The sequence below is a fragment of the Mastigoproctus giganteus genome, chromosome 3, assembly GCF_048544385.1.
Source record: "Mastigoproctus giganteus isolate SK-2022 chromosome 3, ASM4854438v1, whole genome shotgun sequence".
NCBI classification, from domain to species: Eukaryota; Metazoa; Arthropoda; class Arachnida; order Uropygi; family Thelyphonidae; genus Mastigoproctus; species Mastigoproctus giganteus.
Genome location: NC_143577.1, coordinates 172,581,594 through 172,597,919, shown reverse-complemented (window position 1 = coordinate 172,597,919; position 16,326 = coordinate 172,581,594). Strand labels below are relative to the sequence as shown.

Here is a 16,326-nt window from a genome sequence, read left to right as displayed (position 1 = left end):
TTGCTTTCAGCGTTTCTACGATTTTCAGTTGTTTTTTTCTGACTCCACAACTTCTTTACTTTAGAAAAAAACTTTCCTTTGCACAACTTATTTACTATCGAAAAAAACTCTTTCCTTTGCATTATTGGTTCCCGCAAACATAATATAAATCCAATTACTCTTTTCAAATGCCTGCATGCTGTCCCTTGTGTCAAAATGTTTAAATATTTCGGCCCACCCCATATTTGTTGGCATTCTTTGGTCATTCCATTCTTTTATTTTTGAATCATTAGCACATTTTTTTTTAATTATGATATCTCTTGTTTTAAGGGCAAAGAAGAAGAAGAAGAAGAAAGATGCGGATGAAGAAGAAAGCCTACTTTCTTCTTCATCCGCATCAATTAACTTCATTTTATCGTGATTCCTGATAAGTATTGAGGCTACATGTCCAATCCGGGACAGTTTGCGGGTCAAACGACTCAAATCCGGGACGTCTGGTCACTTTTACATAACACATGTGTGTATATATGCATACTGTTTAGCGTAATAAGAGCTGTTATGTGCTCAATATCTCCTATATTCTTTTAATTAGTTAATTATACAGGGATTACCTTGATTTCTTTATAGGCAGGCTTCTTATCCTACTCTCCTAGATGTACTAGGAGAGTAGGATAAGAAGCCTGCCTATAAAGAAATCAAGGTAATCCCTGTATAATTAACTAGATGTATGTACGTACGTACGTCTTTTTTTGTAGTGTCTGCCATGCGCTATCTTCTTTGTCCATCTTTCTCTGTTTATTGTCTGTGAGTGAGGTTGAGTGTTATGCCGTTTGTCTGTCTTTCTTATCGCTTGGTAGATTGATGTTTCCCCTGGTAGTAATCCTGCAGGTCCATAATCGTATTCTTTACATGTTAATTAAGGTCAGCAATCTCCAACTCCTTTTTTACGAGCTATGGTCAGTCTCTCGATGGCCGACTTTGGGTGGTGTTCGTGGCTGTTGGTCATCATTGTCCTGGTCAGTACTGTAATCTCTTCCAGTTCATTGTTGGTCCAGTCTGTGATCCTGAAGGAGTATGCTAGTATTGGGACTGCACAGGTGTTTTTGGCTTTAAGTATGTTCCCTTCGTTTAGCATTTCTTTGAGCTGGCTTCTGAGTCTCTGATGACATTTTTCGGTTAGGCAGGCCTTGATCTCCTTGTGCTCTAATTGCTGAGCCTGCATCATCCCCAGGTATTTGTAACTTTCTCCCCCGTAATGGCTTCGATCGCTTTACCAGTCTGCAGCTAATAGTTTCAGCCAACCAATTTCCCATGATGCAATCCTTGGGTTTTGCATTTGTCTAGACCAAATTCCATCTTGGTATTATTGCTGAATTCTTCATTGATCTGGAGTAGTTGCTGGAGTTTCTTCTCGGTTGCGATGTACAACTTGATGTCATCCACGTATGGAGGTGAAAGTGGGTGGACAGGTTTTTCCTTCCTTCTTTGAGGTTATATCCATATTTGCTGCTGTCGAGCATAGTGGATAGCGGTTTGAGTGCTAGACAGAACCACAAAAACCAAACTATTATATTAAGCCACCCGAATATTTAAATTCATAGGCCGTGTGTCTTATGTCTGTTAAATGCGTGTGTTCTATGGTCGATTTGTCTGTTTCGCTGAACGAAAAACCCCAGTCTCTGGGGGGAAAACCTTGCTATCTATGCCTGAGACCGACTAACTTAGCCACGGAGTGAAAAAAAGCCATTAAAGTTCCTCGCGTCATTGACGGGATTCGAATCCGGGCTTTTTCCACCCGGTGTGGGGAGGACGGTGACGATATCACTGGGCTACCGCGCAGACTAGACAGAACTACAGTGGGCTCAGGGCATCTCCCCGAAAGATTCCTCTTTGATGATGATAGGTCTGGTTCTCGAACTTGATGGTGGTACTTCATTTCGCCATGGTTTCTTCTAGCAAGTTTGTCACTGTCGGATTGACTTTGTTGATCTTCACCATCTATATTAGCCAGCTACGAGGAACCAAGTCGAAGACCTTGTGTAATCGATGTAGGCCGTGTACAGGTAACGGCGCTTCTTTTAGGCTTGCTCTCTGTGGCATCAATGGTTAATTGATTCCACAGTTAGAGAGTAATCCATTGCTCATAATTTTGAATGGTTTCTGCTGTTCGACTATGGAGTTCTGACTCTGCAAGAACCAGAACATCATTATTCTTATTATTAGTAGTATTCGAAGACTACTGTTTTAGGCCAGGGAAAAAGATAAATCTTTACCGCAGACTTAAGAGTAATTGTGTGCAATATGATATAGTACAGAAAGGAATCTAACAGATCATCGGAAAAGGTGAAGAGAAAGTTTATTTCTATTTTCTGAGTTGTAAGAATTTCATATATAGGTTCCCATTCTTACTAATGTAATTTCGTATGTTTATTGGAAATGTAAATTTTTATATTTCACATTTAAAAAGAAGAAGAATGTGAACGCTAATTTAAAAAAAGTTCAAACGATATTTTCAGGAACTTTTTTAGCAGTTCAAAACCTCAAATACTGACTCTTCAAAGCAGCAGAGTGACTTCAGTATTTATATTCTGAATTTATTCACTTTTAATAAATAATGTTTATCTAGATCAGGGGGTCGGCAATCATTTTTGATCTAATTAAAAAAAAAAAAAAGAGATAATCCGAAGAGCCGCACCTCAACTCAAGCTGGGGGGGGGGTTTAAGAAATGGAATAGTGGGAAGGTGTTTTATTAAAAATATATATATTTTGAAATATTATTTGTTAATACTAAAAAAAAGTAACTAACCCACTTAGATACGAATTAATGTGACTTTTGCTGCTGAACTTGAGCGAGTCTCTCAACATCAGGCGAGTATGCCGTAATTTTCATCTTTAAAGATGCTGAGAGACTCGCATTATTCAGATGGTTTCTTGATTTATTTTTAATGTAGTTCATGTTCGAAAATATTTGCCCGCAGAAATACGTCGGGAAAAAAAAACCGAGTGATGTCCAAACGCAAATATTTTCAAATTTATATACTTGTCCGCTACTCCACGCATCGAACACAACTTGGTCTTGCTTTTTCAACTCATCTATCGTCATCCATTTGTGTAGAACTCAAGGGCATCCTTTTGCCTTTCCAAATCCTCAATTTCAGTTTTAAGGCATTTTAGTTGTGTACTCCATATGTTCTTGATTTTTAAGTCCCCTAACTCTATTTTAAATTGTCCTTCATGTGGAGTAAAAGTTAAAGAGCCACAGTTACATGTTCAAAGAGCCACATGCGGGACGCAAGTTACCGATCTAGATCATTCACGTTTGAAATCGTATTATTCAAAAATGAGTTTTGTTAGAATAGATAAGATAACAGAAATAAATTAAGATAAAAATAAAATCAACACATTGTTCTGGAATAGCTTTAAAAAAACTGAAAAGAGCAGAAAACACTGGTAATATACACTGATTTGGTTTTGCATTATCATCATTTACTTAAGTATACCGTAGCCCAGTGGTCAGGCGCGCGGGTGCATAAGTACACGTGCCTTGAGTGACCGGAGTTCAAGCCCGTGACTGCCGAATACGGTGCTGTTTCTTGTATTCTGTCTATCTTGTGAACTCCTTTGGTCGTCCCGGAGTATAAACAGAAAATTTTATTTTATTTATTTTTAATACCTCTGGCGGTCACCTTTTGCTTGTAATACAGGCCGTACACATCTTGGAATAGACTTTGTAAGATATTACAGGATGCCCTCTGGTGGTGCTACCCATGCATTGCACAAAGGATATTAGGTGGATGGTCGCAGCATCGGATGTCCTTTTCCATAGGTCTCAAACTTGTTTATTTAGATTGGGTGAGTTAGGCGGTCATGGGAGGACGGAAAATTCATTGCTGTCTTCCTGAAACCATTTAGTTTGTGGATACACTATCATCCTGAAGGGGTATACTTGGTTGGTGATGGTAGAAAGGTACCGAGAATTAATTAACAATTATCAGAGGACTCAGAACAAGCCACGAAAACAGTCATCGTATCCAAATGCGGATACGTCCATCAGCATGATAGCTTTGGAACTGGATTCATCAGATTCGGGTGGAAGATTTCTATGTCACTGGCCCAATGTTGGTGCTGCCATCATGCCCATGAAAGACATAGTCACTTGTTTGTTGCATTGAGTATGTGAACCCCTGACGGCCATTGACTGCCATAGCCTCTACTTTTTTTTTTTTTTTTTTTTTTTTGGTAGTTGTTGGCGCATAGGCTTCTGTGGCCATAATGCACCTCCCAAGGTTTTTGCAGTACTTTGATCCAAGCCCGAGGCGGGAATCGAACCCGCGACCTTTGGGTTGCCAGGCAGGCACTTTACCCACCCGGCTAGCCCGGTCGGCTCCATAGCCTCTACGAGTTAATGCCCAGTGCATAGTCCACTGGGCGGATCAGTGGGGGGATACCTTGGTTTTCCAAGGGCCCACAGCTAAGAGGCCAGATGACCAACATAATTGAACACAACACGTTGCAGACCACACATTAACACACTTTCTAGCATTCAGAGAGTTTGTAATGCGTCACAAAAGCGGAGTTTGGGGAGATCCCTGGTGCCGCTTGACCTGTAATACTAAATCCAGTGGGCGGAGGTGGGAAAGCCATCGGTGTCGCTTGATAGAATACACAACAGTCCAGGTTGATGTTGGTCTTGCTGTTCCTGCATTATATTGGGTGGTTAGCTGGGCCACTGTGCTTCATCACTATTGTGTTACGAGACAATTCATAAAATATAATGTCCACCATGTGCGTCGACCACACGTGGCTCTCTCACGTGTGACCTTTGGCTGACCGCCGTTGAGCTGGTCATGGTAAACTTGTGACGCCACAGAACGGGCGTCTCTGTAGCCAGGTGGGCAGGAGCAGCAGTGTGTAGCACACGCTTCTTGATTAGACCGGGGTTCGAGCCCGTGACCACCAAATACAGAGGATGCGGAAAGGTCAGAGAACGATCACCGCATATCCCCGGAGCAATATGGCCTTAGTTTCTAGTGCTCCTAAAAACAAATAATAACAACAACGCCACAGAACGGGAGCACTTAATAATGTTGGCTATTGTCAAGATACTAGCGCCTGCACGTCTTACCCCAGCAGTCATTCCGTGTTCGAAATCGGAAAGATCTCAGACGTAGAACCATTATTTATAGCAGATACTCAAAAACTGATCTCCACGTGTGCGAACTCAATCTTATATCAGCTGTTCCTGACTTCGAGCTTTCATAAGCCCTACAGAACAGTCCATTCCTACACAAGAAGCTGTTGCTAATGCAAAGCCAACTATATGTATGTATACATATGGTATTAGACAGTGTATATATTCGTATGTATATTTGTTAAGTGACCTCGTGGGTTGCACAGTCGGTTATCAAAGAACCGAGAATCCCTTCAATGACACTAGGATTCTTTATAGGTCTTTTTCCCAATGTAGTTGAGTTAGTCGTTCTCAGGCGAGGGTAGCATTGTTTTTTCTCCGGGAAACTTGGGTGTTTCGTTCAGCAACCAGCAAACGACCAGAGAACACTAGTAATTTACAGACATATTATTATTATATACTGCACAATATGGCCCAAGTTGCTGATGCACTTAAAATCCTTCAACAGCAGCAACGTGTGTTAAGCACCAGAGCAACTAACCTGTGAGGCGTTGTATATAGTGTCTCTGTGCGTACTGTGATTGATTGGCTTATTTGCTGGAGGAAAACTCGAGTTTCCAGGAGGGGGGAAACAAATAACTCATCTGAGATCAATTAACTATGCTACATTAAGAAAAAGCCGATAAAATTCCTCGCGTCGTTAACCTATTCGAACCCAGTCGTTTTTGACCCGGTTTGGGGAATATGGTAATTATATCAGTTGCTCTACTGCGAGGGTATTAGAACGTGTAGTACTTTAGTGTCGTTTATGGAATGATGACTTAAGAAGAGAGAAGATACTTGCTTGTTTGAATTTCTGTAGATTGAAATTGCCTGCGCGGGTAGCACAGTGGTATCGTCACTGTCCTCCCCACACCGGGTGGAAAAGGCCCCGGTTCGAATCCCGTCAATGACGCGAGGACTTTAATGTGCTTTTTTCACTCCGTTGCTGAGTTATTCGGTCTCAGGCGTACATTGCAAGGTTTCCTCCCCCCAGAAACTGGGGTTTTTTTCGTCCAGCAAAGCAGGCAAATCGACCATAGAACACACGCAATTTACAGACACAACTACAGGTTTATGTAATGAATTACGAGTGACCCTAATTTAATAATTTTATAATAATAATAATTTGTAGATTGAAATTTTCAAGAAATACATGGGAAAGACCATTTTTACAAAGAAGAAAAGTAAGATAAATGACCAAGAGGAAAAGTTAGCAGTTCGATCCGTCAGCTTGGTGTCGGATAGTGAATGGATCTTAGCTGCTAAGCAGTAGATAGCCCTTTTGGTAGTACAGTTGATATAGTCACCGTTCTCCCTACACCGGGTGCGAAAATACCTGAGTTCAAAACCTGTAAGTGAATGCAAATTTTTATGGTTTTTTTTTTTACAACGTGGTTGAGTTAATCGGTCTCAGTAAGGGGTCGCATAGGTTTTTTTTTCCTCCCCGAAACTCTGGTTTTTCGTTCAGCAAACAGGCAAATCGGTCACAGAATACATGTAATTTACAGACATAATATATGCTCATTGCAGTGTGATATAAGTCGCCGATGCGCCAAAACCCTATAACAACAACATGCAGTGGAAACTGAACGCCCATATGAAATATTGTAAAACGAGTTTGTGAGAGACTGGTTAGAAATTAACTTGACTGACCTTTTCCATAGTGCAGGAATTTGAGAGATGTTTTGCGGGCATCACTCCAGATGGGGAAATAATATTCCATTGTAGGGCGAATTGAAGATTTCTGTAGAGCGAATAATTATTTAGAATAGTAACAGTGAGTGAAATCTTGAACAGCAGCTCCAAGTTTACTTTGGTTTGTATAATTATCCTTCTGCATTTTAAAAAAATAAATAAACAAATACAGATGTCATTTTCAGCACGTGTACTAGATATCACTAGCGACACTGACGAAATCCATATTATCAATCATTGATCAGATGGCGCACAATGGAGAAATAATTTGAAGGGAGGGTTTGTCATCCCGGTTTATCAACTTGGTTGTATATGAGCAAATTTCTAAGAAAGCAGAAGGAAACACGCCAGTGGAATAAGAAAGCGGAAAATGGTAACAGAACAGGAGCGCAGAATTTGAGAACAAGTGAAGAAATGACATCAGGATATGGAGACTTCTTAGCATCATGAGTTTTCGTCGGTGTCCATCTGCTACGGTATGAAATTAGCGTAAAGGGTTAATTTCATGTTTTCAGTTGATGGAAATACCCGAAAACTCTTAGTTTTAGTTCTGTTTTCTGCACTTTTCATTTTATTTAAGATTCTCCAGAAGTGTGTACTTTTTTTTTTTGCGAATTTTCTTTTATCATAATGTATTTCTTTCATTTTTATATGCATTTTTTCATTTTTGAATAATAATTATTCTTGATCAAGTCAATTTCAAAAGGTAGGTACATTGAAGTTATTCAGTTTTTCATTAGAATATTATTTTGTTTATTTATTTTCTTAAAGAAAGATTTATCTGCTCATTGGTAGAGTCGTAGCTTTGAATAGAGTTTAACAAATGTAATGACCTCTTAATGAGGAAATTCCAATTTGTCTGTTCATATTGATTTTGCTCATGGTATGTCTTTTTATTTCTTAATTAGGATTCTGCTGTAGGTACTCCCGTAACCCTCCGAGCGGACAAGAATGGCTTCTTTCTTTTTTGGACCGACCAGAATAAGGTGAGTAAATTTCACTTTTAAACACCATGCACGCTTTCGTACGTTTGACAATCCATTTGGAGTAATCTCACGACTTAAAGTTTTGACCATACGAATGAGATTTTTGAACTTAACTCAGTCTTACGAACTTTTTCCCAACTTAGTCGATAAGACATGACCTTGAAAGTGCATTGAATGAATGAGAATGAAATACTTTCATTATTTATAAGTTTAATGTACAGGTAATCCTCATATAACACGGTAGTTTGGTTCCTACAAAATCTCATATAATGCGAAGCCGTGTTATACGGGACTACGAACCAGTACAAAAAGGGGGTTACGTTCCAAAAGCTAACAAAAATACGCCATTTTTTTTTTAATAACTATCGGAAACTTAATTTTTATAGTAGTAATAACTTAATATTTTAACTTTATTTTTATAATTGTAGTAACTTTAATAATAACTGAACAAACGTCTTACCTTAAAAACTGTGATACTTATATGTTAGATAATGTACATTCATTTAATTCTTTTCATCTTAATCGCTGCTAAGCACAATCTCTTCTGCAGCATCTAGATTTCGTGTACCTTCTGCTCTTTTTTAAAAGTCACGAACTGCACTCTTTGAAGTCACAGTTATTTTTTATGGTCTCAAACAAGCGAAAGTTCAATAGCACAGAACCCAGGGATCTCCCAACCAAATACAGTGGACCCCCGCTTTAAATGATATGTAAAAATCGAAAGAATATTTTATAGTAAGCAAAATAAAAATAAATTTACGCTTACATATAGCTTAATTAATACGTACTGTGACATGTACATACTAATTGATATTTCTGGTTACTGATTTTTTTTTTTTTGGTTGTAAAATTTAAAACAGTAAAAATGATAAGCAATTAATAACAAAGAACACGGCATGCACAAGTTGCAACAAACACGATACGGAGTAATAAGTTTCTGAAAATTTATAAATATTTTTATATATTTATTTATTATTATTTTTTTATATAATTGAATATTTCATGGAAGGGGAAACACATTTCACCATAAAAACGTGAAAACCCACAGAATTCTAACAATCGGTACTATAGTAAATGCACGAAGATAGAGTTTATTACCCGTTTATAATCGATTACACTAACAGAAAAGACCAATAAACCGGAAACAGCAAAAATGCACCTCCCAAAGCTTATGGGAGGTGCATTTTCTACTCTGATCCAAGTCCGGGGCGGGATTCGAACCCGCGATCTTTGGGTTGCCAGGCAGGCACTTTACCCACACAGCTAGCCCGGTCGAGCATTAGTGGAGAAGTTAGAAGACAGAGAGCCATCTACCATCACACTCTTAGTTGCTGATGCGCCAATAAAACCCTATCAACCAACCAACCATCACACTCAGTGAGCGATCAGAGAGAAACCTGGATAACCAATTACAAAAAACAGTTGACAAACCATAAGATGAAAGCTTGTTTAGAAGACCTTTATATCAAACACGATCGAAAGTCTTTGAGATGTCAAGAGCAACTGCTTGTTTCATCGAACGAACGAACTTTTCCATCGAATTTCTCCATAAATGGGTAACATAAGCCAGAATATCACCAGTGGATCGACACTGACTGACAGAATCCATACTGGCGATTATTGATCAGACGGAAGGTTTCTAGGTAGTTTAAGAGTTGGCGGTTAATTGATTTCTCCATTATTTTAGAATGAGTAGAAGTAATTGCAATGGGACGATAATTGTATGGGAGGGATTTGTCACCCTTTTTAGGAACTGGCTGGATATGAGCAAATTTGCAAGCAGAAGGAAAAACACCTTTGAAATAAGAAAAAAAAAAGCGAAAAAAGGCGGCAAAGAACAGGAGCGCAGGTTTTGAGAACAAGTGGAGAAATACCATCAGGCCCTAGAGCTTCTGACATCCTTTTGGCGGAAGACCACAGGAGGCGTTGAATGGAGCGTGTTGGGAATGGTGGGAGGTGTTTTACCAAGATCATTAATACACGAGTTGGAAGAAAAATGGGATGCTAGCAGGTCAGCTTTATCCATGGCTGAAGTGACAACAGAGCCATCCGGTTTTGACAGAGGTGGGAGCAGAGATGGGCAAAAGTTGTGGCCAATAGCTTTGGCAAGAGACCAGAATGTTCGGCTACCATTAGGTCAAGAAGCAAGATTTCTACTCTTAGCTTATTCAAAATCTACTTTGGACTGATGAATAACTACACCAAAGCTCGCAACTGCTTTACAATTGTAGCGAGCTTTGGTGTAGGCAGAAAACGAAACTGAAGACTTGGAGATTTTAAGCCAATTACGATATGCAACGTTCTTCGCTTGAACAGCCTTAGCTTTATTGGAAAACCAAGGCGTAGATAAAGGACGAGATTTTAAGGTGGAGTGTGGGATTAAGGATTCCATTCCTACAAGAATAATTTCGCTGACACGATCTGAGCAAACGTTGACATCAGAAGTTTTGAAACAGTAATCCGACCAAGGGAAAGAAGAAAAGACATCTCGCAGGTTATCCCATTTTGCATTCTTGTAATGACAAACAGTACGAGGTTTGGGTAGCCATGAGATAAAGGCTCTATTGGAGAAGAGACAATCACCAAGTTGTGATCTGAGGTGCCTAAAGGACCACTCACTTCGACGGTGTACTTAGAAGGGTTGGTTGTGAGAAAAAGATCATGCGTGTTGGCTGTATGATTAGGATTGTCTGGTATTCTTGTAGGTAAAGGAGCAATCTGTGCAAGGTCATTAGTGATTTCAAAAGCCTCAGCATCATGACCAGCTGTGTCTGTGTGACTAGAAAACGGAAGCCAGCTGGAGTTGTGAACATTAAAATCACTAAGGAAAATTACCTCATTGTTAGGAAAGTTGGACTGAAGAAAGTCAAGTTGCAAAGAGAGGAAGTCAAAGAACTCCAAGTGATTAGTAGAGTTGGGAGAACGGTAGAGATAACAGATGAATTTGACAAAATGAGATAGACAGATTTTAAGCCAGAGAAGATCGAAAAGAGGAGATTCCAAATTACCAAGACTCTTACAGGGAATATCGGAAGGGACATATACAAAAGTACCATCTTTGAGGCGAAGGGAATCGTACAGCGACTAGTTTGGAGAACTCAGATGAGCAGTAGTTGAATCAACCGATAACAGAGATTCTGTCAGAAAAGGTATATGGGGTTTGGCAGACTGCAAGTGGAAATGGACATCGTTGAGATTAGAATTGAGACCACGTATATATGTGAAATGAACTAGGAAGTGTTTGGGAGGTTTAGATATTTTCGCAGATAAGCTTACTCTATTAGATTGACAATTCATGGTGTATTCCAGGGGTGGCCAACGAGTCGATCGCGGACTTAATTTCGGTCGATCATGACGAATTTTAAATATACAGTCACCTTGTGCAATTAAAATTTTAAGATGGTAGATCGCGGCACATTTTGAAGGAAAAAAGTAGATCACATCACAAATTAAGTTGGCCACTCTTGGACTATATTCAATATTAAGAAAAAGTGTGGGGTGGGGTGAACATACTGTTGAAGTAATGAAATTTTTGGATATGGCGTACACATTGTAAGAATAAACCCAGATCCTTGACATAACTAACGTGGCCTCGACAATGCCATCCGTATACACACTACTCGGACTCCCTCCAGTCACTATCTGGCAGAGTAGAAGTAGCAAGATTATAAACTAGCTGATCCGGAAGCTTCCTGAAGAGTTACCAATAGGTTCGGTCCGGTGTACTAACTAGCGGCCGGCCTGCGAACACCGTTTTAGAGCTGTATCCTCGAAATGTAAGGAAGATTGGATCTCGTCTTTATGTCCGTCATAACTTCAAAATTCATCAAATCATACTGCATGATGGAAGAGATGGGGAAGGGTTGACCGGAACTTAGCTCTGGAGACTAAACATGGGTTCCACCACTTCAAGCCTCCAATAAGCAAAGTGGTGGTATTGAATCGGTTGAAGAGAGTCATCTACCACCTAGTATTGCCTGGTAACACAGAGGGGTGGCATTCCTCCATGTGGTGTGGACGCCACACCGCGACCCCTGCGTACGTTGGTTCACACCTGGGTAGTCACCCAGAGTGCTTGTGCATGGAGGTTATACCTAGGATTACTAATAGTCCCACCATCGTGAAAGATGCAAGCAGAGGATTTCGCTTGCATCTTGCAGAGGAGCACAGACCGTCCGGACTTTGCCGAAATTGGGTCCACTTGACTTGAATGTCACCCGAATATCAGTTCCATCAGCGTTTTAGACTCCCATGTAGCAAGTACACCTTGTCAGGCATATCTGAGAGAATTTCTGTGACAACTTCAAAGAACAGTATATCAATGACCTTGCATTCACTGGAAATCCTATCCATAGTTTTGCCGATGATAGCACATTGCATTCCACTTTCCATTTTGAGAAACCTTGCCCTGCTCAATCCGCTTCAACTTCTCGCATATCCCCTACCAATTCCTTAAATGTCGATCTCCAGTGGAGTAAAGACAACTTGGTTAATTTCAATCCTTCTAAAACTCGCAAAAATTATTCTTCTGCTTCTATGCTTATCTTTGGTGACACTCCGATTTCTAGGCAAAATGATATACAGAAATACCCCGCATAGCACTGATAATTGGTACCGAAACTATTCCGTTTTATGTGAAACCGTGCTGATTGAGGTGTAATTATAATGGGTTTTAATTGAATGCGTACCAAACAGTCTATAAACAAATTATAATAAACCTCTAACAATATAATAGCGTAGCTTAATTTAATTTATTATGGTACTCACCTTTTTATAATCTGCGTTGATGTTGGAATAAAATGGATGATAATTTTAAATTTAAGCTAGCGTGAATAAGTTAGGATTTAAAAACAGAATTAAAATATGCGCAAGGAAGTAGAAGTGCACGTCTTCGTCCTTGGTTGTCAGGTTGAAATTTAAAACAATTGAAGTTATATAATTGGAAACAGAAGGCCAATAGCCATAACAAGTGGCTTTCGTTTTATACGTCTTCAGTTGGCAATGGTAGAATGAGAGTAAACGTGTGTATTTAAGAAGGCTAAGTTCCCGTGATGCTCCTGGATACACGTGGGAATCTCAGGTGCATGAGATTCCAGACCGGTGCTATGTTATAAGGTAGTTTGGAATTTAATACTTGGAGAGTAGACTGGCGGCGAAACCATTCTATAACTAGGGCTTCATATTGGAAAATTTTAAAACTGGATTTTAATTTGATAATAGGAATGGCTGAATCTACCAGGGGGAGGTGTGGTTGTGGGATTGAACTTGTGTTGCTAATTCAGTATTGGACTGTCCCGTCCTAAAGCTATTGTAGTGGTAGTACGCACGTGTGTTTGATGTTTTGTGGAATCGTATTTTGTGGTGGTGCTACCAATGTAGCAAGCGTTACAGTTATCTTGACATTTTATTAAGTAGATGATATTATTCATGTCACTAATGTGGTAATTTTGTGTATCGTTATATGAGTTGAATAATGAACCTAGTTTATTATAAGATGAGAATGTAAGGGTGATACAAAGGGTACTAGGAAAGTTTTGCAATATGAAGCAACAATGAATCACAAGAAGCTGCTTGTTGCTGCATGTTGAGACATGTTCATACGTGCATAGTAGCCGCCGCGCCAAGTCGATGGGCTCAGTTATTCATTACTAGTGAGAGTGTAAAGTGCTTGCGATGGCATCGTGGTCACGAAATGAGATAAGGACAGTTTTGCGGTATAATTTCGTGCGTGGTTTAACCATAGACCAGTGCTTAGAAGAAATGACTCTTGCACTAGATGATGATTGTCCACATCGTACAACGATATTCAGGTGGTATAGAGAAATCCAAAGGGGAAATTTCACTCTGGAGGATTCTGAGAGGCCGGAAAGGCCACGAACGTCAGTTACGGAGGAAAACGTTACTGCTGTGAGGAAAATGCTTGACGAAAACAGGCGAGTGACCTACCAACAGATAGAGGATACTTTGGGCCTAAATGCACCAGCAATTCGTTCGATTCTGCAAGATCATTTGCACGTGAAGAAACTTTGTTCTCTCTGGGTGCCGCATCAACTGACTGAAGAGCAGATGACACGACGTGTGCTTGGTGCCGGGAGATGTTAAAAAAGTTTGATAAGGGACAATCTCGGTATGTGAACAACATCGTGACAGGTGACGAGACTTGGCTGTACTATTACGATCTGCCGACCAAGGCTCAAAACAAAGTTTGGGTCTTTGATGATGACGACACACCCGTAATTGTCAGAAAATCCCGATCTGTAAAGAAGAAAATGATAGCTGTATTTTTCAAATCGAGTGGAATTGTGGAACGTGTCGTTTTGGACACGCAGAAGACAGTCACAGCTAAGTGGTATACTGAACAATGCCTGCCTAAAGTCATTGGATCTATGAAGAACCTGCGGCCAAAGTCAAGAATGGACACCTGGTACCTCCATCACGATAATGCTGCAGCTCACTGCGCCAAAGCCTGCACCGAATATTTGATCACGACAGGACTGAAACTTCTCGAGCACCCTCCCTACAGCCTAGACCTTGCTCCCTGCGACTTTCCACTGTTCCCACATGTGAAAATGAAGCTAAAAGGGAGGCGGTTTTCCAGTGATGAGGACCTTCTACGGGCTTGGGACAACGAGTGTGCTTTACTCCCTAGTGAAACTTGGCAGAACTGGTTTAAAGATTGGTTTCGGAGGATGGAGAGGTGTATTGAATGTAGAGGAAATTAGTTTGAAAAAATTAAATAAACAAAGCTGTATTGCAAAACTTTCCTAGTACCCTTTGTAAAGAAGAAAATGATAGCTGTATTTTTCAAATCGAGTGGAATTGTGGAACGTGTCGTTTTGGACACGCAGAAGACAGTCACAGCTAAGTGGTATACTGAACAATGCCTGCCTAAAGTCATTGGATCTATGAAGAACCTGCGGCCAAAGTCAAGAATGTATCGGTACAAATTTGTATCGGTACCTTTTGAATAAACGGCGGAATTGGTTGGCAAAATTACTATGGTAAGGGAGGATAATACGTGAATTATTATTGGAAATGTGTTTGGGTGGGTTGTTAATATTATTTTGGACTGTGATAATAATTTGTTTGATTAATTGAATAAGATATTTCCTAGATATGAATTTACTTGTAAGATATTGTAGTTCATTATTAAGGTCGTAATGTGTGGAACTGTATTTTGTAGCATTGTAAATTTGATTATGAAGGACTGCTTTTTTTGTGTTAAGGGAGTGATGCGATTCAAAGTGTAAGTATTTGCCCGTGTGAGTATTTTTTCTGAAAATTCTTGTTTCTAGTTTTGTATCGCTTCTGTATATAGTGAGGTTTAGAAAATTAATTTTGTCCATTTTCTTCTAATTCCAAGGTATATTTTAATCTATTATTCATGGAATTAAATTTAATGAAAAGATCATTTATTGTGTATTTGTGCCCTATTAAGAGGATATGACGATATAATTTAATATCTGGGGGGTATGGTTGTAATATATGATTTTCTACGGAGGCTAGGTAAATTTCAGATAGGGGGCGGGGCTGAGATCCCTAATCCCATAGGTAGGCCATAGATTTGCTGGTAAATCTGATTAAGAAATCGGAAGTATCTGGCATCTAATAGAAAGGTTGTGAGCTCTAGTATGCTATTAATTGAGAGGGAAGGGCGATTGGATAAGGTTTTGTCGTCTGTTAAGAAATTACGTAAGGTTTAATGTTGACGGCAAATGTACATTGGTGTACAATGAGACTACATCAAAAGATGCTAGGATGTCATCATTGGTTATTGTGATAGAACCCCCAAATCTTTCTTCAATTCTTCTGTTGAAAATTCTTGGCGGCAGTTTGAACTTGCGATTCAAAACCAGTGGGATCATTTGCCAAATGGGGCAAAACATCTTGCCAAACAGAAGGCATGTTGTTGACAGTGATTTCTAGCCAAAATGCAGATATATTTTCGATTGTATTTAAAGGGGTAAAAAATAAATTGTGAAATGAAAAGTTTGAAAAGCTATCACGTTGTCTCGTCATAATGGAATTAAGAATACCGAACACTGTTGCATGTTTGCGCTGACTGCCTGAGGGGAGCTATTGGCATATATGCACATGTGAGACAATATAGTTGGCACCGCAGCGTATATGTACGTTTAACTAGGCTACGACAACACAACGTATATGTAGAGTATGTGTCTACGCAATTGAATGAGTTTTAATGTGTATAGTAAAATTTCAACTTAAACTTCATTGAAACCCGTGTTATAGTGAAACCCGTGCTGTTTGAAGCCGTGCTAAGCGAAGTATTGCTGTATCTCTTTTGGGGTTTACCCTGACTTCTAATCTCTCTTGGCCCAAGCACATTACAAATATTGCTTCCTCTGCATCTAAAAAACTTGGTTTTCTCTTTCGCTCTCGGTGTTACTTTTCTTCCAACAGCTGTAAACTCTATACAAATCGCAAATCCGCCCTACCATGGAATACTCTTCCCACATCTGGGGCGGTGCCCC

At 39.7% G+C, this 16,326-nt stretch overlaps 1 protein-coding gene across 3 annotated transcripts in view; it reads left to right on the top strand.

The window, feature by feature from the left end:
- Positions 1 to 16,326, top strand: part of LOC150088410 (1-phosphatidylinositol 4,5-bisphosphate phosphodiesterase classes I and II-like) — a 1,046,313-nt gene that overhangs the window by 118,999 nt on the left and 910,988 nt on the right. For all 3 annotated transcript variants that reach the window (XM_090369498.1, XM_090369497.1, XM_090369499.1), the window contains exon 2: positions 7,757 to 7,834. In XM_090369498.1, coding sequence (XP_090225624.1) covers positions 7,757 to 7,834 — 78 coding nt within the window. The remainder of the gene's footprint in view (positions 1 to 7,756; positions 7,835 to 16,326) is intronic.